This window comes from Salmo salar, chromosome ssa14, assembly GCF_905237065.1.
Source record: "Salmo salar chromosome ssa14, Ssal_v3.1, whole genome shotgun sequence".
Taxonomy (NCBI): Eukaryota; Metazoa; Chordata; class Actinopteri; order Salmoniformes; family Salmonidae; genus Salmo; species Salmo salar.
This window is the reverse complement of record NC_059455.1, coordinates 20,428,830-20,454,710: the sequence shown is the minus strand read 5'-3', so window position 1 is coordinate 20,454,710 and position 25,881 is coordinate 20,428,830. Positions and strand designations below refer to the sequence as shown.

Genomic DNA, 25,881 nt, shown 5'->3' with positions numbered 1-25,881 from the left:
GTCAAGTTCTCTTTTACGATACTGGTTGGTACTGATAATATGGAAGAGATGCTAACCTCATGCCAGGAGTTGCCCAGGTGGTTTCCGTCAGTGTGGGCAACGGTGATGAGGGTCTTGATGGTGTCGATGTTCTTCTGTTTCATCTCAGAGATACCAGAGCTGGCTGTGAGCAGGGTGAACCGCGCCAGGGCCTGGACGTACGCATCACGCTCCAGTTGGATGGTGAAGATGCAGGCTATCCTGATGGCACAGCGGATTCCCTCCAGACACAGAGAGGCTACCTCAGTGTCATCACAGTCCTGAAGACCCACACTGAACGCTGCTAAGAACGGGGTCCATGCCAACTGGGGAAAAACACACACAAGGTCAGTACAAAAATAAAGATTTATTTGGATTTCCAGACTTAGGATGTTGGTGCAAATAATATTACATTTGAGTGTAAATATGTGTAATGTGTAATACTGTCTTAGAATTGGTATTCTGCATTTGGTTCCAGCATCAACTACAATCCCATCTTATACTGAAGGGAATGCATTACTACTGTGAGTAATGGTGACGTAACAGCGGTGGAATGCATTACTACTGTGAGTAATGGTGACGTAACAGCGGTGGAATGCATTACTACTGTGAGTAATGGTGACGTAACAGCGGTGGGATGTTGTACCTTAAACATTAGTCGGACCATTTAAATTGAATCAGTTTCATTCTAATTCTTATCCTGAACTTCTTTGAGGAAAAGATCATGATCATTAGAAAGCAAATTACGGACTCCTCTTTAAATCTGAGTATTCCTCCAAAGCTCAGTTGTCCTGAGTCTGCACAACTCTGCCAGGACCTAGGATCAAGGGAGACACTCAAGTGTTTTAGTACTATATCTCTTGACACAATGATGAAAATAATCATGGCCTCTAAACCTTCAAGCTGCATACTGGACCCTATTCCAACTAAACTACTGAAAGAGCTGCTTCCTGTGCTTGGCCCTCCTATGTTGAACAAAATAAACGGCTCTTCATCCACCGGATGTGTACAAAACTCACTAAAAGTGGCAGTAATAAAGCCTCTCTTGAAAAAGCCAAACCGTGACCCAGAAAATATAAAAAACTATCGGCCTATATCGAATCTCCCATTCCTCTCAAAAGTTTTAGAAAAAGCTGTTGCGCAGCAACTCACTGCCTTCCTGAAGACAAACAATGTAAACGAAATGCTTCAGTCTGGTTTTAGACCCCATCATAGCACTGAGACTGCACTTGTGAAGGTGGTAAATGACCTTTTAATGGAGTCAGACCAAGGCTCTACATCTGTCCTCGTGCTCTTAGACCTTGGTGCTGCTTTTGATACCATCGATCACCACATTCTTTTGGAGAGATTGGAAACCCAAATTGGTCTACACAGACAAGTTCTGGCCTGGTTTAGATCTTATCTGTCGGAAAGATATCAGTTTGTCTCTGTGAATGGTTTGTCCTCTGACAAATCAACTGTAAATTTCGGTGTTCCTCAAGGTTCCGTTCTAGGATCACTATATATTTTACCTCTTGGGGATGTCATTTCGAAAACATAATGTTAACTTTCACTGCTATGCGGATGACACACAGCTGTACATTTCAATGAAACATGGTGAAGCCCTAAAATTGCCCTCGCTGGAAGCCTGTGTTTCAGACATAAGGACTCGGACAAAACAGAGGTGCTTGTTCTAGGTCCCAAGAAACAAAGAGCTCTTCTGTTGAATCTGACAATTAATCTTGATGGTTGTACAGTCGTCTCAAATAAAACTGTGAAGGACCTCGGCGTTACTCTGGACCCTGATCTCTCTTTTGATGAACATATCAAGATTGTTTGAAGGACAGCTTTTTTCCATCTGCGTAACATTGCAAAGATCAGACATTATCTGTCCAAAATTGATGCAGAAAAATTAATCCATGCTTTTGTTACTTCTAGGTTAGACTACTGCAATGCTCTACTTTCCGGCTACCCGGATAAAGCACTAAATAAACTTCAGTTAGTGCTAAATATGGCTGCTAGAATCCTGACTAGTACCAAAAAATTGGATCATATTACTCCAGTGCTAGCCTCCCTACACTGGCTTCCTGTTAAGGCAAGGGCTGATTTAAAGGTTTTACTGCTAACCTACAAAGCATTACATGGGCTTGCTCCTACCTATCTTTCCGATTTGGTCCTGCCGTACATTCCTACACATACGCTACGGTCACAAGACACAGGCCTCCTAATTGTCCCTAGAATTTCTAAGCAAACAGCTGGAGGCAGGGCTTTCTCCTATAGATCTCAATTTTTATGGAATGGTCTGCCTAGCCATGTGAGAGACGCAGACTCGGTCTCAACCTTTAAGTCTTTATTGAAGACTCATCTCTTCAGTAGGTCCTATGATTGAGTGTAGTCTGGCCCAGGAGTGTGAAGGTGAACGGAAAGGCACTGGAGCAACGAACCGCCCTTGCTGTCTCTGCCTAGCCAGTTCCCCTCTCTCCACTGGGATTCTCTGCCTCTAACCCTATTACAGGGGCCGAGTCACTGGCTCACTGGTGCTCTTCCATGCCGTCCCTAGGAGGGGTGCGTCACTTGAGTGGGTTGAGTCACTGACGTGGTCTTCCTGTCTGGGTTGGCGCCCCCCCTTGGGTTGTGCCGTGGTGGAGATCTTTGTGGGCTATAGTCGGCCTTGTCTCAGGATGGTAAGTTGGTGGTTGAAGGTATCCCTCTAGTGGTGTGGGGGCTGTGCTTTGGCAAAGTGGGTGGGGTTATATCCTGCCTGTTTGGCCCTGTCCGGGGGTATCATCGGATGGGGCCACAGTGTCTCCTGACCCCTCCTGTCTCAGCCTCCAGTATTTATGCTGCAGTAGTTTGTGTGTCGGGGGGCCAGGGTCAGTCTGTTATATCTGGAGTATTTCTCCAGTGTCCTGTGTGAATTTAAGTATGCTAATTCTCTCTTTCTTTCTTTCTCTCTCTCGGGGGACCTGAGCCCTAGGACCATGCCTCAGGACTACCTGGCATGATGACTCCTTGCTGTCCCCAGTCCACCTGGCCGTGCTGCTGTTCCAGTTTCAACTGTTCTGTCTGCGGCTATGGAACCCTGACCTGTTCACCGGACGTGCTACCTGTCCCAGACCTGCTATTTTCAACTCTCTAGAGACAGCAGGAGCAGTAGAGATACTCTCAATGATCAGCGATGAAAAGCCAACTAACATTTACTCCTGTGGTGCTGACCTGTTGCACCCTCAACAACTACTGTGATTATTATTATTTGACCATGCTGGTCATTTATGAACATTTGAACATTTTGGCCATGTTCTGTTATAATCTCCACCCGGCACAGCCAGAAGAGGACTGGCCACCCCTCATAGCCTGGTTCCTCTCTAGGTTTCTTCCTAGGTTTTGGCCTTTCTAGGGAGTTTTTCCTAGCCACCGTGCTTCTACACCTGCATTGCTTGCTGTTTGGGGTTTTAGGCTGGGTTTCTGTACAGCACTTTGAGATATCAGCTGATGTAAGGGCTATATGAATACATTTGATTTGATTTATCCGAACAGTAATTTATTCTAATTCTTATCCTAACGGTAATTTATTCTAATTCTTATCCTAACAGTAATTTATTCCAATTGTTATCCTAACGGTAATTTATTCCAATTGTTATCCTAACGGTAATTTATTCCAATTGTTATCCTAACGGTAATTTATTCCAATTCTTATCCTAACGGTAATTTATTCCAATTCTTATCCTAATGGTAATTTATTCTAATTCTTATCCTAACAGTAATTTATTCTAATTCTAACAGTAATTTATTCTAATTCTTATCCTAACAGTAATTTATTCTAATTCTATGGGTCTGACGTGGTCTAGGCTGGTTACCTTGAACATGGGTCTGACGTGGTCTAGGTGCGTGGCGCTAGTGAAGGGAGCCTGGACGTGGCTGACTGCCTCCATCAGGGCCTTGGCTGTCTTAGCCATCTGCTCCATCTCTACGTTATACAGCAGACGCCGCTGCTTCTCATTGGCCACACCTGGGGACAAAACAGACAGACACTCAGTGAGCATGCTCTCAGACACAAACACACACCTACTGTACACAGTGTCAACACCTAACCACACAAGACAATAATGTTGATGCCATCACTGTGCCTCTGAGGACAGACTATCTTTGAGTCCATGTAGTGTGCTTGTTTCCTTCTTGACCCTTGTCATTTTGTCCACCAGCCACAGAAAAGAGACTTGCTTTGTTTGTTGGATTTGAGGGTGATTTTTTTGGCTTCGTTCATGGCTATTTTCTTCCCTGCGATTTCATCGTAAATGGCTGACAGGTACTCCTCAGGTAAATCTTTGCTGTCGTTGATTCCTCGATTCATCTTGATGTATTGCTCTTTCGTCATTTTATTCTTCACCTGGAAGAGGGGGGAAAAAAGTCAAAAAAAATGTTTAGGTCACAGAAAAAAGCTGTGTCTGAGTGACTTACTTGTGGACTGTGAAGGTCTGTTGTCAACATAATGATTGAATAAGCCAGGACGTAGGCCGTATCTGCACTGGTGAACTCAGTTTGCCTGAAGGATAAGAAAAAAAAAGTCCAATGTCATAACATCTACTGGGCAATAACATAACTACCAACATTAACCCACACCATGGGGTCTGTCTAGTGAGATGCCAGAGAGACACTCACCCTTGGTTACATTCTAAATATCTGGCCGCAAATTTCTCCATGAGTCGATCGATCTTCTGGGCCTCTCCGGGCAGACGGAAGCCCTCCAGGAACAGACGCAGAGCCGAGACAAAGTCCTTGCCTTGGAAATCCATCTGGTCCACGTAGGCATACATCACCTCTTTATTAATGCGCTCGTTATCCCCGATGAACTCACCCACCTGAGTCTGAAAAGCAAAGTCCATACAGAGGAACTTCAACATACACATAAACAATGAAAATATAGTGTACACTGTATATTCAATATATTTGTGGACAAAAAAGTGAGAACAACAAAAGTTTGACATTTAACACAGAAGAATATCTCAGATTAAAACAGATCTTTTAGGGGCAGTTTCCAGGACTAGACTTAATACGTGTCTGGTAAACTGCCCCCTGAAGGCTAACAGGCAGTGAATCCCATTGCATGTTATGTAGTTCCAGCGGGTCCTTACAGAATCTAGCCTCTCCTCCTGATGCAGAAACTGAGCTAGGTCCTCCAGCGTGGTACCCAGCATGCCTTGCTCCTGTAGATACTGGATGCCCCTCTTTGGCTTCTTGTTGAACCTGCACAGGAAGAGAGAGCGGGGAAATGTCACATCTGTATGACACAGGCACATTTGAGAGCACATATTCTGCTTGGTCACTTTTCACCGACTGAGCAGAATGACTGATCTACAAATCCTAATGATTAGTTATTTAGGATGCAAGTGAAAGCTCCTCTGACATTACTTCCAGTCTCCCACACACTTACAAGTCGATGCCTTGCTCGATGATCTCCTTCTGCTGCTTGAGGACCTCGAACTGCTCTGCGTTGTCCGTTGCTGACATGAGGTTGCTGTAGGAGCCGATGCCCGAGGAGGCGTTGGAGTCCAGGGAGTTGAGGCTGCCGTAGTGGTTGGTACTCTCTGGGGGCTTGGTGATCTCACTGGGCTCCTGCTCCGCGGGCTTCTCCTGACCTACAGAGGTGAGGGGTGGCACGTAGGGACATCCCATAATGTCAAGAATTACCCTTCCCTTTATTAAACCCCGTCAGAGGTCTCAGGGGCTCACTACGAGGTCTGCTGCTGTAAGCCTGAACACCACTAGTGCTCACAGCAGGTTAGCAAACACAGGGCCACACAACAAACTGAAGGGTCGCTACTTGACTATCAGTTTTGCTAAAACTGATATTCAAGATCAACCTCAGTCTCTAGCTAACTGGAACCATGAGTCTAGGAATAGATTTGATGCTTTACCTGCTCTTCCTTAGAACAACGAAGACAGAGAGCAAAGCAGATCCACACCGGCAACGGAACATGTCGTGATAAACACAAATATAATTGAGTCTGAGCCGCAGAGAGATGTCAGATGTGTAGTTAGAGATATGGGTGGAAGCAGGGCCGTCGCCTCTCAGTGGGTCATTAAGAAGCCCCGAGGCTACTGCAGTAGTTATGAATGAGGATGACTTGGTCTCAGAGGAAACGCATTGGCTCTTATTCAACAGTAGGTAGTACTGTAGCTAAGTGGTATTTTACCTAGACTGCTCTGAGAGTTGGGGTTCACAGACTGATCATTGCTCCACTCCACCATACACTTGAGGATGGACACTAGACACTCCAGACCCTTTCTCCTCAAGCTCAGCTCCTACAATAAATAAACACATTTAAAATGGTCACACAACAGGAAAGAAGATGTATGGAAGGTGAGCGTCCATTGGTAGCATATTTTACCTGAGCAGGTGTGGTGCCAAGCCCCACTCTGCCCTGCGCTATCTTAGATAGGTAATTGACCAGCCTCTCAAATATATTAGCAGCATTCAGGTCACAGTCATAGTTGACATAGATATCCACCACACTCTGGGCGTCTGTGAGGAGAGAAGACACAGAGGTGAATGTCTGTCTGTCAAAGCCTCAGTAGTGGGAGGTGGCATCAGACCTGGGAGGAGACAGAACACCAAAGAGAAAGGCATACAGATAGACAGGTCCTCGGTAGTGAGAAGTACAGTAGACAGACACTTACCTGCACAGATCCTGGTGAGGCTCTGGATCACCATCCATTTATGATCATAGGAGCTGGTGGACGTCTCCAGGATGTAGAGGAAGATCTCCTTGAAAAACACCTGAGGGAAATGTTTAAAAACCTCCTTACACTCAGTGATAAAACTCCACCAAATCCTGTATAAATCATTTTGTAAAGGGTTTATTGCACAGTAATTTACAAAAGGTGTTCAAACAACGCACTAATGAAACTAAATGTTGTTATTATTCATTCATAATGTAGAGAGCCAAACAGTTCCAGTGCCTCGATTTGCATCTTGAGGTGGGTCTTGAAGTGGGAGAGGAGGGTGAGGAAGATGGACAGCGAGAGCGAGAAGACCTCGGGGACCGAGGAGGCGCCGTTCTTGGACAGCGCCACACACAGGTACTGCTTGATGGCGTTGATGAACATCTCGTTGGTCTTGAAGACGGGCCCCGCGTTCTGCAGGATGGACAGCAGCAGCTGGACGGACAGCACCTTGGAGCGCAGCTCGTGAGATCTACAGAGACAAAGTTTCCTTGACGCATCCAAATGAAATGCCTTATTATGCATTTTAAGACTCATCATGAGCATTTATGACATCTTTATAATGTCATACAATCCTCTTCTAATGATCTGGACTAACTGACAGTTGACAACGTTATGCGTAGACATAACATTCTATACGCCTGAGACATAATAAAGGCTCAAAACATGCTTATAACAAGTTACAATATGTACCCACGCCCTTTAAGGAAAGGGCTACCAAGAGGTTCAATCACACAGTCAATTCCTATGGCCATAGCCTACCGGTCTATTCATACAGTCATTCATTGTGACAGGCTATCGAGGAGACTTTACTTAGGATCAGGGGGTCCATCAGACAGTGGCTTCATAGAGAGTTTGCAGAGGGAGCGAAACACTAAGAAGGCATCCTTCTGGAGGATATGGGAGAACTTAGCAACAGGGGAGGAACCACTCGTGGCTCCAGATTCCTAGAAAAGGAAATGCACAGATGTATCTTATATTAAACACACAACATCATGTTCATATACACAAATGTACATTAGTACGCCAAATCAGATGCCACTCTAATACTTGGATTTATCAACTAATCTGTTAATACTCCATAGACAGTATTTGAATCCCAAATGGCACCCTACTCCCTATTTAGTGCACTACTTTTGACCAGGACCATAGGGCTGTGGTCAAAAGTAGTGCACTATATAGGGAATAGGGTGCTATTTGGGAAGCTATCAATGGCATTCTATGTAGGGGAGCAGTGTGGGTGGGCACCTGAGTGTCGTTGGAGGAGACAGAGAGCCTGTCGTCCGTCAGTGAGGGGGTGAAGCCAGCATATATGGGCGTGCCAGGGATACCGTTGGCATGGACGTTCTCCGTGTCGCTGCCCAGCCCGCCCTCCTCCCCCTCCACCACCGGGACTGGCACATTGTCTACACACTCTGTAGCGCTGCACACACTCTCCCTACATTCTACACACACACCACACACAACCACACACACACCACACACACACACACACACACACACACACACACACACACACACACACATCAGCAAAAGAGCTAAGGATCGTCTCAGAAAACATAACAGTAGGGCTAAAAATGAATTAGAACGTAAGAATTTATATTTCTTCCTAGTTCAATGTGAACAACTTTCAAGGCACTACAGTGAGTATAAAAGAGTATAAAAGGTAAGAAAATGATGTGTTACCTCCAACAACTGTATTGACAACTTCCTGCAGCATGGTCTGGACCATCTCTTGAGCCTGCTCCTCATAGTTGACTGGTTCTTCCTCTACAAGCCCTTCAGCATCTTGCTGGAACAACCCTAGAGATGAAAACGGACTTTACCATGCCCTCCTACGGTGACATTGAAACCATACTGACACAGACGGAGCTGCTATGCAATAAAGTACTGCACATAACTCCTTTGTGAGACCTTCCATTTAATGTATCCCTCCACTATGAGTACAAAACATATTCAACTGCAGAGGATTTCATTTTCATTCTGAATCCCAATAAAGGACATCTGCCTTGTAGAGTTTAACTGCCTCTGGTCAGGCCAAGAAGTCTAGAATGGACGCCACATTCAGACATTAGTAGTATCCTTGGCTTGTCTCCTGTTTCTGTAGCGTGAGGAGGCTTGATGTACAAGTACATCAACGGACAGAACGCTCGTCTATCGCACGGCCTTTCCCCCAATCCATCTCCTTCGTGCCGAGTGCCAGGCAGACACACATCGGGTCCCATTTTGACAGTCATTGTTATGACTCGGCCGGGGATCAAACTCCCAACCTTGCAATCTCAGGGTGGACACTAATCACAGAGCCACTGAGTTGGTCACACACACACACACACACACACACACACACACACACACACACACACACACACACACCTACTCGTTCAAGGGTTTGCAAAGCTGTCATCAAGGCAAAGGGTGGCTACTTTGAAGAATCTCAAATTTAAAATATACTTTGATTTGTTTAACAATTTTTTGTTTCTACATGATTCCATGTGTTATTTCATAGTTTTGATGTCTTCACTATTATTCTACAATGTAGAAAATAGTACAAATAAAGAAAAACCCTTGAATGAGTAGGTGTGTCCAAACTTTAGACTGGTACTGTATATAATAAAACGCCTTCCTAATATCGAGTTGCACCCCCCTTTTGTAGACTCAGTGTATATTTATACATTGCCTATTCTTAATTAAGTGCACTACTTCTGACTAGGGACCATTTGGCTCTGTTCAAAAGTAGTGCATTATCAAGGGAATAGGGTGCCATTTGGAACTCAGCCCTTGACTTCTGCTGGAAGTTTTATTACCTCCTTCCATCCATTTAAGAGCTCTATTAACATGGCAGACCTCTCTCTCTCAGCAGAGAATAGGAATACTAATTCACACACATGGATTTTACAGACAGTGATGTGTATGAAGCTCACTTAATCAAATGCAGTGACTCAGTGAACTATGCAACAATGACTTCCAGAGAGACATACAGAAGAGGACTTTTGACTATGAGTGAGAGTGAGTGACAAAAAGAGAGAGATACTTACCCTGTGCAGCAGCTGCAGTAGCCTGGTCCGCCTCAGTCTGCTCGTTTTCAGCACTGCAGAACACAGAGACGTTCTCTGGCTCCGGGTCCTCGTGGGCATTTTGATCAGGCACCTGGGTGGTCAACTCCTGAGGTGGGGGTGAGGTGGTGTGCTGTTCCTGTTTAGGGGAGGCAGAGGGCTGAGGTGGGGCTGTGTGGGGCTCCTGGTTCTGTTGGGGGGAGGCATGAGGTTTCTGGTCGGGGGGCAGGGGACACAAAGTGGGGGAGGCGAGGGCCTGTTGGTGGGGTGAAGCGGGGGGGCCTTGGTGCTGGTGGGGGGGTGAAGGAAGCTCCTGCCGCTGTCGGCTGCTTGGTGACTGCTGCAGATGCTGCTGTCTCAGACGCTCCTTCTCTATCTGTCTGGCCTCTTGGAGCTGGACGCAGAGACACGGACACAGACGGAAACAGACACACACAGACATCATCGTAATGCCTACTTGAAAATCCTAGCCCTAGATTGTACGAAACATAACCATAGGCCAAACAAGTTTGGACCATGCACTGTCAAGCCAAGCACAAAAACAATCACAGCACTGGGCATCATTAGAATTTTGTCATGGTATCAGGTATTTTGTCTTCAGCACACAGGTCAATATAAGGAAACCAACACCATATTGGTAGCAAAGATTTAGTATGGTTACATGCACACAATAATGTGATTATTGTGGTTAGTCAGATTAACATAATCATTTCATTAAAACATTTACATGCTTTGCAAGAAGAAGGATTTCCCTAATAATCCTGTTTACCTGGACACATCTGAAATCAGGCTACCTGATGGCACTCTGTTAAATGCAGAAAATCACCAATCAAACTAAACGTTCTACCACAGTGTCCCATGTTATTTTTGGGATGCATGCTTGATTCGGACATATTATTTTGTACGTGCAAACTACTTTTAAGACGCATCCATTCAGCTGTTCCGAACTCCCTTCCCTCGCGCTAAAGCGGGAGGCTCTCGGCTGGTGCTAGCACATCCGCAGATCAAATACTGTACACTGCTGGAACACCGATTAAGGCGCTTACATGTCCGAACCATTTGAAAGATTGCTCAGAAAACCAGGTGTTGTAATCGCCATATGCTTACTTTGATTTTGACATCATGATTAAGATGAACAGAGTAAGGTGTTTATATGACTATTGCATCATCTGCCTACTGCCACAATCAGTTTAATAGCAAATGATTAGTGTGCATGTAAACATACTCAATGACAAACACTGTTGCCTTCTTTATTTTAAACTGGCATTGTGAGATTAGGTTTAAATGATGGTACCCATCTGTTGAACTCAACAGGCTGCTGGCATCACAGCTCATAAAAGGTCAAGGCATTCAGTGCAGCAATGCAAACACTGACCATGGCAACATACTTAAGGGAATAATAGACTGTATCTTCATAATGCAGGGGGCTTAGTCAGAGTTGGTTCCTCAGTCGGGTCGGCAGCCAGCAGATAGGCCTGCGCGTTTTTACATTGAAAGAAAATCCTACTTGGCAAAGATAGCAAGCGGCATGTCACGCCAAGATGCCCGCACACCCCAGAGGAGAGTTCATATCATCAGCCACTTCAACACCAACCAGTGGAACACAAGCTTTCCCTGAAGCACTCGCTTTCTGGATGACCCAGACCAACTCATCCTGTGATTTGAATACTAGATATCATTGGAGAGTTAAAATAAAAACTTTTAGAAAATCGAATTATTGCGTTCCAGCTTCTATTCCATCGATGCCAAAATTACAGAAATAGAATTACTAGAATGGGGGAAAAAGGACCTCAGACTACTGACATTTTACTGGAACAATGGTCCACCCATCCTGGCACATTGACTTGAATGGGGATTCTCGTTCTAGCAATTCTTTGTGACACACAGAGAGACAGAGAGAGAGACAGAGAGAGAGAGAGAGAGAGAGAGACAGAGCGCTTACTGCTTGGTTCTCCATGCGTGCGAAGATAACATTTAGCATCTGTGTGAGCGTGGCCTTGGCCGTGGTCTGGTTGATCAGGTTCTTGCTGGCCAGGTAGATGTTGTAGCAGGTCCTGACCGCCTGCAGCACCGTGCCCTCGTGGATCTCGATGTGTTGAGAGGTCACCACTGTCAGCAGAGCCTGCAGAGGGACAGCATCCACAGAACTAGAACACTTTATTCCTATGGGTACACTTAAAATGGCTGCCAGCAGACCCATTCTGTCATCATTGACTTGAATGGAGACACCCATTCAACTTAATATATTTCTATGGCACCAACCTAACAGTCACTACTGCTCACAGTAAACGAGATACTGTAGGTTTTGATAAAATCATGAGATTGTCATTATTAAAAGGAAACCCTGCAGATGTTAGAACAATTTCATCTCATTTTAAATAATGGATATCGTTAACAAATCAATTATGTGTGCCTCCTGTCCCTGAAAATCCTGATTTTGATGCCATTGCTTAGTGGGCAGTAATATTGAACAGTCAAACACAACAACAGAGGAGTATGTCCACTATGTATGTGCCAGCTGTTAGATCTACTAGCTTGGCACAACCCTGAGAGGAAGGGCCTGAACACACCATTTATGTGTGTTATCTGCTCAGTTAGATGACAGACAGACAGGCCAACAGGGCCAGTCATGCCAGACACAGGATTAACACTGGGGAGGAGAGGAGAGGCAGGCTGGGGCTGGTCTGTCTGTCACACAGATAGGAAGAGAGGAGAGGCAGGCTGGGGCTGGTCTGTCTGTCACACAGATAGGAAGAGAGGAGAGGCAGGCTGGGGCTGGTCTGTCTGTCACACAAACAGGAGGAGAGGAGAGGCAGGCTGGGGCTGGTCTGTCTGTCACACAGACAGGAGGAGAGGAGAGGCAGGCTGGTGCTGGTCTGTCTATCACACAGACAGGAGGAGAGGAGAGGCAGGCTGGTGCTAGTCTGTCTGTCTGTCTGTCTGTCACCCAGATAGGAGGAGAAGAGAGGCAGGCTGGGGCTGGTCTGTCTGTCACACAGACAGGAGGAGAAGAGAGGCAGGCTGGGGCTGGTCTGTTTGTCACACAGACAGGAGGAGAGCTCATAGAACACACACCTTTATAATCTGCAGCTGAACACCTTCGTCTGTCTGAGGCCCTTGAAAGCAGCCACATATGGTCTCGATGATTCTATCGATTAACCTCTTTCCAGGTGTAGTGTTGTCTGGAGCGTTTCCAGTGAGGTGGCCATAAGCAATGAGTTTCTGGAGAAAGAAAAATGAGGATAAACCTTACCTTAACTGTGTATGATACAATTATCCAGAAAAATACTGTAGAACTTTAATAACTGCCATTTGCCAAGATTAGACATACCCCTAGGTTGTAGTCATTAAAACTAATTTTTTCCACCACTCCACAAATTTCTTGTTAACAAACTATAGTTTTGGCAAGTCGGTTAGGACATCTACTTTGCGCATGACACAAGGAATTTGTCAAACAATTGTTTACAGACAGATTATTTCACTGTATCACAATTCCAGTTGGTCAGAAGTTTACATACACTAAGTTGACTGTGCCTTTAAACAACTTGTAAAACTCCAGAAAATGATGTAATGGTTTAGAAGCTTCTGGTTGGCTAATTGACATCATTTGAGTCAATTGGAGGTGTACCTGTGGATGTATTTCAAGGCCCACCTTCAAACTCAGTGCCTCTATGCTTGACATCATGGGAAAATCAAAAGAAATCAGCCATGACCTAAGAAAAAAAATGGTAGACCTCCACAAGTCTGGTTCACCCTTGGAAGCAATTTCCAAACGCCTGAAGGTACCACGTTCATCTGTACAAACAATAGTACGCAAGTATAAACACCATGGGACCACGCAGCCGTCATACCGCTCAGGAAGGAGACGCGTTCTGTCTCCTAGAGATGAACGTACTTTGGTGCGAAAAGTGCACATCAATCCCAGAACAACAGCAAAGGACCTTGTGAAGATGCTGGAGGAAACGGGTACAAAAGTATCTATATCCACAGTAAATCAAGTCCTATATCGACATAATCGGAAAGGCCACTCAGCAAGGAAGAAGCCACTGCTCCAAAACCGCCATAAAAAAACCAGACTATGGTTTGCAACTGCACATGGGGACAAAGATCGTACTTTTTGGAGAAATGTCCTCTGGTCTGATGAAACAAAAATAGGACCTTTTGGCCATAATGACCATTGTTATGTTTGGAGGAAAAAGGGGGAGGCTTGTAAGCCGAAGAACATCCTCCCAACCGTGAAGAACGGGGGTGGCAGCATCATGTTGTGGGGTGCTTTGCTGCAGGAGGGACTGGTGCACTTCACAAAATAGATGGCATCATGAGGCAGGAAAATTATGTGGATATATTGAAGCAAGTCAGGAAGTTAAAGCTTGGTCGCGAATGGGTCTTCCAAATGGACAATGACCCCAAGCATACTTCCAAAGTTGTGGCAAAATGGACAACAAAGTCAAGGTATTGGAGTGGCCATCACAAAGCCCTGACCTCAATCCTTTAGAAAATTTGTGGGCAGAACTGAAAAAGTGTGTGCGAGCAAGGAGGCCTAGTAACCTGACTCAGTTACACCAGCTCTGTCAGGAGGAATGGGCCAAAATTCACCCAACTTATTGTGGGAAGCTTGTGGAAGTCTACCCGAAACATTTGACCCAAGTTAAACAATTTAAAGGCAATGCTACCAAATACTAATTGAGTGTATGTAAACTTCTGACCCACTGGGAATGTGATGAAAGAAATAAAAGCTGAAATAAATAATTCTCTCTACTATTATTCTGACATTTCACATTCTTAAAATAAAGTGGTGATCCTAACTGACCTAAGACAGGGAATATTTACTAGGATTAAATGTCAGGAATTGTGAAGAACTGAGTTTAAATGTATTTGGCTAAGGTGTATGTAAACTTCCGACTTCAACTGTATGTTTACTGAACTTGTGTGTGTGTTTGTGTCTGTGTGTGTAGTGTTTCCTGCTACTGACCTGTAAACAATCTAGAGATGTGATGACGATGCGAGGACATTTGGACTGGCAGGCTAACTCAAATGGCAGGAAGTACTTGTCTGCTTCTATGACAGTATCCTTGGACTTGACCGGTGGTAGAGCACTGGAATCAGCATTGTTGTCTCCAGGACAGGGACTGAGGGGGAATACAGAGTGATAGCTAAATGGTTAAAACATTAGGCCAAACAAACATGTCTGAGCAATTCAACCATCTCATATGAAACGTTTGTGCCTCGGTGAGCAACGGCCAACTGCCCCCTATAGGCCTCCATGCTGCAGTCATATTGATGCTCCTGAGGTCCTCTGTAAACATCAGCATTGCTGTGATTCATTCAGGTAGGCAGCTGGAAGTGGAGTTGCGTGCAGTCTGCAGAGAAGGTTAGAGAGGTCGGGAGGAGGTCAGGGGAGGAGTACCAGTGTCGGCATTGTGGACACTGTCACAAAAACACTTGGTGCATTCCAATTCTCTACACTTCTCCCGAAGTGTGCACTTGAACACTGCCTCCAATGGAAAAATAGTGGAAACTCCCAACTGCCAAAGCTTACAGCAATCCAATGCTTTCAAATCCATGAGGGGGAGTGTACAAATGCACACTTTGGGAAACAGTAGAAAATCAGGATGTAGCTATTGTCAGTTAGCTGGGGGATACTGACCATCAATACTGAGTTACTCTTCTTTATCACCCTTCTCGTCTCGGCTCCTTCCTCCCTCTCATTTCCTCAAACTTTAATTATGAAGCAGATAAGCCTAGTCTTTTTTTAAATAAACTTTATTTGCATATTATCTCAGACTCGAGAGGCGTTAATTTCCCCAATGCACATTTGACACTTCAGAAAGAGTTTTGTTTTTAACATTGAGTGAGGAGTGATTCAAGCTTAATAGACTGCTGTGCTATAGTGTGTGTGTCTGAAATGGCACCCTTTTCCCTATATAGTGCACATAAGGGACAAAATGCGATTTTGAATCACTTGGGAGTGTGCCTGGTCAGTGTTTCAGCCTGGGGTCTGGGGTGGTGACTAGGACCTGTGAGAGCTCAGGTGTGAAAGAAATGAAACCTCCAGACACAAGGCAGCGGGAGATGTGTGGGTCACTGAGCTTCAGTTCACTGGCCCCTCTGGCTATTAACCAATCACAACCAAGGGAATGGGGGAGAAGACAATAACAAGAAAACGAGACACATCAAAACAAACCTTGACATTATTTACGACAGATTACATTTCACACATACACTATATCTCAAAATAAACCTACCTCAGTTTCTCTGTTTCTTCTTTCATTTCCTCTGAAAACAGAAAGAGAGAAACAATGAACTAAAGAGCCATGCTATTGGCCCCGCATGACCGGTTTGATGCTGCTCTTGCTACATGGGCAATAATCAAGGTCAATACATCAACAGCCAATGTAATACCCCAGCAGTAGAGAGCGTCATTACATGAAGGCATGAGCACTTTGTCAAATTAGCCCATGTCCTCTACGACTATAAATTCCTGCCCTTGACCTTCATAGAAGATCCTGCCAAACTGAACACTCCATACAGATAATGAAGTCGCCTGGTAATCAGGGTTTTGTCTGCATAGAGAAGTATTGGGCGGGTCGCCTAAGTGTTTTTTCGGTCAGCCTAAGTCAGAATAGTAGAAAAGGGAGAGAAAAAAACGTGGTTTTTAAAATAATTTTCAAGATGGTAAAATGTTTTCAGTGTAAACTAGGATGACTAAAACCAGATATAAAGTATGTAGAAAAGATCATAGACCCTGTTTTAAAAAAAAATACAAATAAGATCATCTTGGGGAAATAACAATCACCAAAATAAAAACTAGACAGTCAGGGAGAATCTAAAATTCCAAAACGTATGCATTCAGGAGTATTTTTTGTATGGCATGGGGCTCCTACTGATTTTGTTATAATGTTTGAGTCATTCAGATAGCATAAGGAAAAGGCATAAGCCATGACAAAATATGTAGAATTTTAAAACTGTAAAATGTTCCCTCCGCCCCATGAAAAAAAACTAGAATTGCAGGAAATTAGCTATAAAACAGCTACATTTTGTCTCTGAGGCCAAGGGCCTCTAAAATGTTCTGTCACAGACAGCGCCATTGGCCACGCACACTGTCACACCCACCTGTCAATCACCTAAGCCCCATTTTGATCCTGCAAAAAAAATCTGGCAATACAATTACAGTTGAGATGCTCAGAGTCTGAACAGGAGAAGAAAAAAAAATCCAATACTGTAATATAATATTACATATCTCTTCATAGGAGCTACTGTCCATTTCATGAGTACTTCATGAGTCATGATGAGATCATAACCAATGGCCTCATGTCAGTGACATCCTCAGTCCTGGCCTCCACCAACTAGCCAATCTATAACCACAAACCAACTGCTTACATAGTGCAATACTTTGGCCCATGGCAGATAGAGATAACCTCCACTCCATCATTTACATGACATAGTAAAGGGAGGCACCGACAGCTCAATAGCGTACCAGACTCAATCAATACAGAATGAAAATGAACTAAATAACTAGCCTAGTGTAGAGTGGAATGCAGAAGATACAAATGCACCACATGACTTGTCAACCCCAAAAGGCAAATCAGTAAACAATCTGACAAAGTCTATACGTTTTGTTACCACCAACATCTGCACCATATTTTACCCCCAAAACCAAGTAGAGAGGCAGCAGGTCATCCAGGTGTTTAACGTGGATATTGAAACATCTAGCGTGTGTCTGCGACTCCATGGTCGCGCATCCCATCTACAGCCAGTGAAGTTGAGGTTGGGGTCAGCATCATCTACCAGGGTTCATATTGGATGGCAGCCATGTTGTAATGTTATTATCACGATCTGACACTGTAAATGCTGGGGGTTATTGGTGCTCATATGGAGGGTGATGGTGTACAGAGACCCTCTGTTTTAGTTCAATAAACCACTTCTCAAATCAGTTGGAAAAGACTTAACTGCATCTCAAATGGCACTCTATTCCCTATATAGTGACCTCCTTTTGACGAGAGCCCTACGGGGTGCTATTTGGGATGCATACTAAAACTTAAGAGTGAACTGTTTAAAATATCACTATGGACCACACATTCTCCTTGACCATCTACCTAAATGTTCACTTGAATCTACAGACTGATCACAACAAAGCTAAGGTCAAATATATTTCATTATAACATAGATACAGTGCTCCCCTATGATTTAGTCTCTGCCTGCCAACTAGGAAAGAGAGAGACAGTTCAAACGCTAATAAGCTGACTACATCCGCTCTCGGTTCATCAACGTTGTATCAGCATGCTTTAGATGTCTAGAGATGAGATGACAGCCTCTACTGAAAACAAAGCTCATCATAGCTCTGCCGTTTGTACTATACCACCTGGAGAGGGGGAGTGGAACAGACTTCAGTGTGCTGCTAACAGTATAGCTTCCTCCACTGTCCCCGTCCCCATACCAGGCTCGAACCAGTGAGAAAACAATCCAGGCTGCGTCCCAAATGGCACCCTATTCCATAGTGCACTACTTTTGACCAGAGCCCTATGGGCCCAAGTCAAAACTAGTTCCCAACAGAGGGGATAGGGTGCCATATGGAATAAGGTACAAACAAAGAACAGATCAGATGTGTTACCCCTCTCATTAACACTGCAGGTGAACAGTAATTCATTCATCAGTGGTACAACAGCAAATAATACATTATTATAGTCTATAGTCTAGTCTTGAGAAGGAAATTAAAATTCTCGAAAAAAAAGTTTTTATCAAGACTGGAAACGTGTGATTTGGACGTCTGGCCTTCAGCACGGCAAAGATGAATATTTCACTTTTGAACTACAGTATACTTAGGAGGGTATTAGCAATGCATGATAGGCAGTGTGTAAGTCTATGCGTGTCATACAGGTCATTCGATATCATTTCAGCAAGCCACCATCTCAGCTTGTTCTGAAATGGTTTCTGCAGTTAGAAACATATAGTTGAAGTCGGAAGTTTACATACACCTTAGCCAAATACATTTAAACTCAGTTTTTCACAATTCCTGACATTTAATCTTCGTAAAAATTCCCTGTCTTAGGTCAGTTAGGATCACCACTTCATTTCAAGAATGTGAAAAGTCAGAATAATAGTAGAGAGAATGATTTATTTCAGCCTTTATTTCTTTCATCACATTCCCAGTGGGTCAGAAGTTTACAAAACACTCAATTAGTATTTGGTAGCATTGCCTTTAAATTGTTTAACTTGGGTCAAACGCGTCGGGTAGACTTCCACAAGCTTCCCACAATAAGTTGGGTGAATTTTGGCCCATTCCTCCTGACAGAGCTGGTGTAACTGAGTCAGGTTACTAGGCCTCTTTGCTCGCACACGCTTTTTCATTTCTGCCCACAGATTTTCTATAGGATTGAGGTCAGGGCTTTGTGATGGCCACTCCAATACCTTGACTTTGTTGTCCTTAAGCCATAACTTTGTAAGTATGCTTGGGGTCATTGTCCATTTGGAAGACCCATTTGCGACCAAGCTTTAACTTCCTGACGGATGTCTTGAGATGTTGCTTCAATATATCCACGTAATTTTCCTGCCTCATGATGCCATCTATTTTGTGAAGTGCACCAGTCCCTCCTGCAGCAAAGCACCCCCACAACATGATGCTGCCACCCCCATGCATCACGGTTGGGGTGGTGTTCTTCAGCTTGCAAGCCTCCCCCTTTTCCTCCAAACATAACGATGGTCATTATGGCCAAACAGTTCTATTTTGGTTAGTCAGACCAGAGGACATTTCTCGAAAAAGTACAATCTTCGTCCCCATGTGCAGTTGCAAACCGTAGTCTACCTTTTTTATGGCGGTTTTGGAACAGTGGCTTCTTCCTTGCTGAGCAGCCTTTCAGGTTATGTCGATATAGGACTCGTTTTACTGTGGATATAAATACTTTTGTACCCGTTTCCTCCAGCATCTTCACAAGGTCCTTTGCTGTTGTTCTGGGATTGATTTGCACTTTTTGAACCAAAGTACGTTCATCTCTAGGAGACAGAACGCGTCTCCTTCCTGAGTGGTATGACGGCTGCATGGTGTTTATACTTGCGTACTATTGTTTGTACAGATGAACGTGGTACCTTAAGGCATTTGGAAATTGCTTCCAATGATGAACCAGACCTGTGGAGGTCCACAATTTTTTTTCTGAGGTCTTGAATTATTTATTTTAATTTTCCCATGATGTCAAGCAAAGAGACAAGGTAGGCCTTGAAATACATCCACAGGTACACCTCCAATTGACTCAAATTATGTCAATTAGCCTATCAGAAGCTTCTAAAGCCATGACATCCTTTTCTGGAATTTTCCAAGCTGTTTAAAAGGCACAGGCAACTTAGTGTACAGTCGTGGCCAGAAGTTTTGGGAATGACACAAATATTAATTTTCACAAAGTTCGCTGCTTCAGTGTCTTTAGATATTTTTGTCAGATGTTACTATGGAATACTGAAGTATAATTACAAGCATTTCATAAGTGTCAAAGGCTTTTGACAATTACATGAAGTTGACGCAGAGAGTCAATTTTTCAAGACTTTTGCAATCTGCCCTGGCATGCTGTCAATTAACTTCTGGGCCACATCCTGACTGATGGCAGTCCATTCTTGCATAATCAATGCTTGGAGTTTGTCAGAATTTGTGGGTTTTTGTTTGTCCACCCGCCTCTTGAGGATTGACCACAAGTACTCAATGGGATTAAGGTCTGGTGAGTTTCCTGGCCATGGACCCAAAATATCGATGTTTTGTTCCCCGAGCCGCTTAGTTATCACTTTTGCCTTATGGCAAGGTGCTCCATCATGCTGGAAAAGGCATTGTTCGTCACCAAACTGTTCCTGGATGGTTGAGAGAAGTTCCTCTCGGAGGATGTCTGGTACCATTCTTTATTCATGGCTGTGTTCTTAGGCAAAATTGTGAGTGAGCCCACTCCCTTGGCTGAGAAGCAACCCCACACATGAATGGTCTCAGAATGCTTTACTGTTGGCATGACACAGGACTGATGGTAGCGCTCACCTTGTCTTCTCCGGACAAGCTTTTTTCCGGATGCCCCAAACAATCGGAAAGGGGATTCATCGGAGAAAATGACTTTATCCCAGCCCTTTTTGTGCAAAGCAATGATGATGGCACGTGTTTCCTTGCAGGTAACCATGATTGACAGAGGAAGAACAATGATTCCAAGCACCACCCTCCTTTTGAAGCTTCCAGTCTGTTATTCGAACTCAATCAGCATGACAGAGTGATCTCCAGCCTTGTTCTGGTCAACACTCACACCTGTGTTAACGAGAGAATCACTGATGTCAGCTGGTCCTTTTGTGGCAGGGCTGAAATGCAGTAGAAATGTTTTTTTGGGATTCAGTTCATTTGCATGGCAAAGAGGGACTTTGCAATTAATTGCAATTCATCTGATAACTCTTCATAACATTCTGGAGTATATGCAAATTGCCATCATACAAACTGAGGCAGCAGACTTTGTGAAAATTAATATTTGTGTCATTCTCAAAACTTTTGGCCACGACTGCATGTAAACTTCTGACCCACTGGAATTGTGATACAGTGAATAATAAGTGAAATAATCTGTAAACAATTGTTGGAAATATGACTTGTGTCATGCACAAAGTAGATGTCCTAACCAACTTAAACTACAGTTTTGGCAACAAGAAATTTGTGGAGTGGTTGAAAAATGAGTTTTAATGACTCCAACCTAAGTGTATATAAACTTCCAACTTCAACTGTAAGTATTCCGGTGGCAAAAAGAAGATATAATTTGATCTCTGGATAATTAACTAATTGATAGCACACAAATTGGCCATTTTAATTTATAGGATTGATATTATATTAATTCAAATAATACTCAACATTTGGTTTGCCAAAAACCACCCATTCGCTTTTTCCCCCAGTTCAGAGAAAGGAGTCATTATTGTTGTTAGGTCTATGTGCCATTATACATCCTTATATTACCAGGTCTTACCACTAGATGGTGCTGTTGCTGCTATTAAGTGAAAAACAATGAACAATGTTAAAGGGATAGTTCACCCAAATTATATATTGGTTTCCTTACCCTGTAAGCAGTCTATGGACAATGGATGCCAAGGTTTGTTTTCGCTTTGCTCACACACACTTGTCTGTGGTTCACACCTGTCTGTTAGCTGTGCTGCCCCCGACAGGAAGAAAAGGAAGCGTGCGCACAGAAAGCTAGAACAAAACATTGTCATAATGAAATAATTAATCAATCAAAGGTCTAATATTGGGCTACCGAACAACCTTCTATTATGTCAGTAACTTATGGTTACGTCCCAAATGGCATCCGTTTCCTTTATAGTGCACTACTTTTGACCAGGGCTGTGATGACTATGGAATTTGGACTAATGATTAATCCACGAATACTCCGAATTATTTTTGCAGGAAAATGTTTTGAGCTCATAATGTATCTTTTGAAATGATATATGACACACCTAATGAACACAATACAGCTTGTGGTGACACCCGTGTCTCGAATTGGAAATACAGTGCCTTCGAAAAGTAATCAGACCCCTTGACTTTTTCCACATTTTACTTTACAACCTTATTATAAAATGTATTAAATATTTTTTTCCCCCTCAATCTACACACAAAATAATTTTTGCAAATGTATTACAAACAAAAAATGTAAATATCACATTTACATAAGTATTCAGACCCTTTACTCAGTACTTTGTTAAAGCACCTTTGGCAGCGATTACAGCCTCAGGTCTTCTTGGGTATGACGCTACAAGCTTGGCACACCTGTATTTGGGGAGATTCTCCCATTCTTCTCTGCAGATCCTCTGAAGCTCTTTTAGGTTGTATGGTGAGCATTGCTGCACAGCTATTTCAGTTATCTCCAGAGATGTTCGATCGGGTTCAAGTCCGTGCTCTGGCTGGGAAACTCAAGTACATTCAGAGACGTGTCCCGAAGCCACTGCTGCGTTGTCTTAGCTGTGTGTTTAGGGTTGTTGTCCTGTTGGAAGGTTAACCTTCGCCCCATTGTGAGGCCCTGAGCGTTCTGGAGGAGGTTTTCATCAAGGATCTCGCTGTACTTTGCTCCGTTTATCTTTCCCTCGATCCTGACTAGTCTCCCAGTCCCTGCTGCAAAAAAAAATAATCCATACAGCATGATGTTGCCACCACGCTTCACCGTAGGGATGATGCCAGGTTTCCTCCAGATGTGACGCTTAGCATTCAAGCCAAAGAGTTCAATCTTGGTTTCATCAGACCAGAGAATCTTGTTTCTCATGGTCTGAGATTCATTTAAGCAGGCTGTCATTTTCCTTTTACTGAGGAGTAGCTTCTGTCTGGCAACTCTACCATAAAGGCCTGATTGGTGGAGTGCTGCAGAGATAGCTGTCCTTCTGGAAGGTTCTCACATCTCCACAGAGGAACTCTGGAGCTCTGTCAGTGACCATCGGGTTCTTGGTCACCTCCCTGGCCAAGGCCCTTCTTCCCTGTGGAGGCCAGCTCCAGGAAGAGTCTTGGTGGTTCCAAACTTCTTCCATTTAAGAATGATGGAGGCCACTGTATTATTGGGGACCTTCAATGCTGCAGACATTTTTTAGTACCCTTCCCCAGATCTGTGACTCAACACAATCCTGCTTCGGCGCTCCGCAGACAATTCCTTTGACCTCTTGGCTTGGTTTTTGCTCTAACATGCAATTGTGGGACCTTATATAGACAGGTGTGTGCCTTTCCAAATCATGTCCAATCAATTTCATTTACCACAGGTGGACTACAATTAAGATGTGGAAACATCTCAAGGATGATCAATGGAAACAGGATGCACCTGAGCTCAATTTCGAGTCTCATAGCAATGCGTCTGAATACTTATGTAAATAAGGTATTTCTGTTTTTCATTCATTTAAATATATTTCTAAAAAACAGTTTTCGCTTTGTCATTATGGGGTATTGTGTGTAGATTGATGAGGGGAAAAATATATTTTGATCAATTTTAGAATAAGGCTGCAACATAACAAAATGTGGAAGAAGGGAAGGCGTCTGGATACACTGTAAAGCTTATCCTCCTGACCTTGCTGTTCTGATCCGAAAATGATGACTAACTTTACCCTATTCATGTAAACATTTAAACTAACTTTACCCTATTCATGTAAACATTTAAAACTGCTATTTGGTAAATTACTGTATATCAACTTGAAAATAAAGTTCAATTCCCATTCCCTCCTAAAATGAATGTGTTAAGAGGATTATTTTCCTTAGTTCACGGTTATTGTCGGTTACACGACTATAAGATTATTGTGCCAGCTCTACTTTTTTACCAGGGCCCATAGGCCTCTGGTTACAAGTAGTGTATTTTATAAGAAATAGGGTGCCATTTCTTATACATTCCCTGTTTAGTTTCGATCAGCAAACTCTTGTCCCATTGCCACTGAGCAGTCCAGGTCACATTACCCTTCATGAGCCACATCACTCACTGCAATGTTGAATAATGCTAATCCTGAACAGGCTATATTTGTTGTTGTACCATGTTTCCTCTCCTTGGATAATTCAATTAATACCATATATGCATTTGTGTGATCTGCCCATGTAAACAGTAAAACACTGACGACAACATTATTAACCCCGGCTTTGAAAGGCACAGGGAAATCACGGGATAACGGTTGCGGTCACAATGTGGTATGAGAGCACCACCCCTTTCACACCTGCGCTACTAGGCTATAACGCAGATGACAACAAGCATACACATTATAAGAAACGACATATCTGGTACTGATCAAGCTTGATTTCTGTTTTCGGCCCACTACTTGAATCGAATCTCGATTCAGTCCATATTGATGCTACAGTGTATGCAAGCACTTCATGTATCGAACTGGGGAGTTCGTGGCATGCACGAGAAGATGTGGGTGACAAATGATGATGACATCCCAAACTAATACATTGTTGTCACACTTAAACTCACCTAGGGACACTTCACAGGCTTTGCTCAACTGGGAATGGTGAGCTTTTTTCACCTCCTTATCGGCTAAAATCTTCTCCAGTGCTCGGGTTAAAAACATGTTTTTCGTTTTACTGTCATACATGATGTGATGGAACTGTAGTCAAAGCAGCTGTCCCATGAACATACAGCTGTTCCTGCAGTCTTCTTTTTTTAGCCGAGTCTAATATAGGAGTACTAAGTAGAAAGCTACATATCTTTTATTCCAGAAAGGAAATCCCACAAATTTCTATTAGCAACCTGTCAGCGCCATGTTGAAAGGAATCAACGTCATTCCGTCACTTACGTCCGCGACTCCACAATGATAATATTGTTACTGTTACACTCGGACTGTGACCAATTAGGTCACTTTGTCTTGTGATCAGTTACAACTCATTATTCTCACCAAACATGAGAATGGTGAGTTGCTTGAATCTGTAGAGAAAAATATACTTCATTGGTTATCTGAATTTCCCAATTTGTTGTTACTGATAGGAGGGGACTTTAATATTACCATAGATAATTCAACTGATAGATGGCCCCAGGTAGGCCAAACAATCAGAATTTGGGTTTAATACTTTTTATGGAAAATTTGGAGTAACAAAAGAGGTTCCAGACAGTCCAGAATGGATTTTTGGCTTATATCGAAATGTATTGATAGTGAGTGTGTTGCTACAAATATTTGTATTACTCCCCTCAGAGACCATAGGGCCATTTACAGTGATGTCAAAATATTTACCCCTGATACTAACCTTGGTAAAGCATCCTACTGGAAGCTAAATAGCTCTTTATTAAATAATATAAAATTGACCAGAAATACAGTGTAGACATTGTTAATGTTGTAAATGACTATTGTAGCTGGAAACAGCTGATTTTTTAATGGTATATCTACATAGGCGTACAGAGGAATAAAACTGGCCTTCTTTAGACTAGTTGAGTATCTGGAACATCAGCATTTGTGGGTTCGATTACAGGCTCAAAATGGCCAGAAACAAAGACTTCCTTCTGAAACTCGTCAGAAAGAGGAGTGGGAGGCCCAGGTGCACAACTGAGCAAGAGGACAAGTACATTAGAGTGTCTAGTTTGAGAAACAGACGCCTCACAAGTCCTCAACTGGCAGCTTCATGAAATAGTACCCGCAAAACACCAGTCTCAACGTCAACAGTGAAGAGGCG

General features: G+C 43.4%; 1 protein-coding gene across 2 annotated transcripts in view; it reads right to left on the bottom strand.

The window, feature by feature from the left end:
* Positions 1-24,991, bottom strand: part of LOC106569035 (brefeldin A-inhibited guanine nucleotide-exchange protein 1) — a 38,602-nt gene extending 13,611 nt beyond the window's left edge. The window contains exons 1-20 of one of the 2 annotated variants that reach the window (XM_045694077.1): positions 24,692-24,991; positions 16,019-16,049; positions 14,746-15,133; positions 12,849-12,995; positions 11,716-11,895; positions 9,756-10,167; positions 8,407-8,523; positions 7,969-8,165; positions 7,534-7,667; positions 6,958-7,192; positions 6,676-6,775; positions 6,387-6,520; positions 6,192-6,300; positions 5,429-5,633; positions 5,130-5,241; positions 4,657-4,862; positions 4,456-4,540; positions 4,219-4,384; positions 3,855-4,006; positions 57-344 (exon numbers count right to left, since the gene is read on the bottom strand). In XM_045694077.1, the coding sequence (XP_045550033.1) occupies positions 57-344; positions 3,855-4,006; positions 4,219-4,384; positions 4,456-4,540; positions 4,657-4,862; positions 5,130-5,241; positions 5,429-5,633; positions 6,192-6,300; positions 6,387-6,520; positions 6,676-6,775; positions 6,958-7,192; positions 7,534-7,667; positions 7,969-8,165; positions 8,407-8,523; positions 9,756-10,167; positions 11,716-11,754 (2,691 nt within the window). In that variant the 5' untranslated portion in view covers positions 11,755-11,895; positions 12,849-12,995; positions 14,746-15,133; positions 16,019-16,049; positions 24,692-24,991. The remainder of the gene's footprint in view (positions 1-56; positions 345-3,854; positions 4,007-4,218; positions 4,385-4,455; positions 4,541-4,656; positions 4,863-5,129; positions 5,242-5,428; positions 5,634-6,191; positions 6,301-6,386; positions 6,521-6,675; positions 6,776-6,957; positions 7,193-7,533; positions 7,668-7,968; positions 8,166-8,406; positions 8,524-9,755; positions 10,168-11,715; positions 11,896-12,848; positions 12,996-14,745; positions 15,134-16,018; positions 16,050-24,691) is intronic. The other variant, XM_014139962.2, reaches the window with a different exon arrangement.
* Positions 24,992-25,881: the final 890 nt, after the last annotated feature.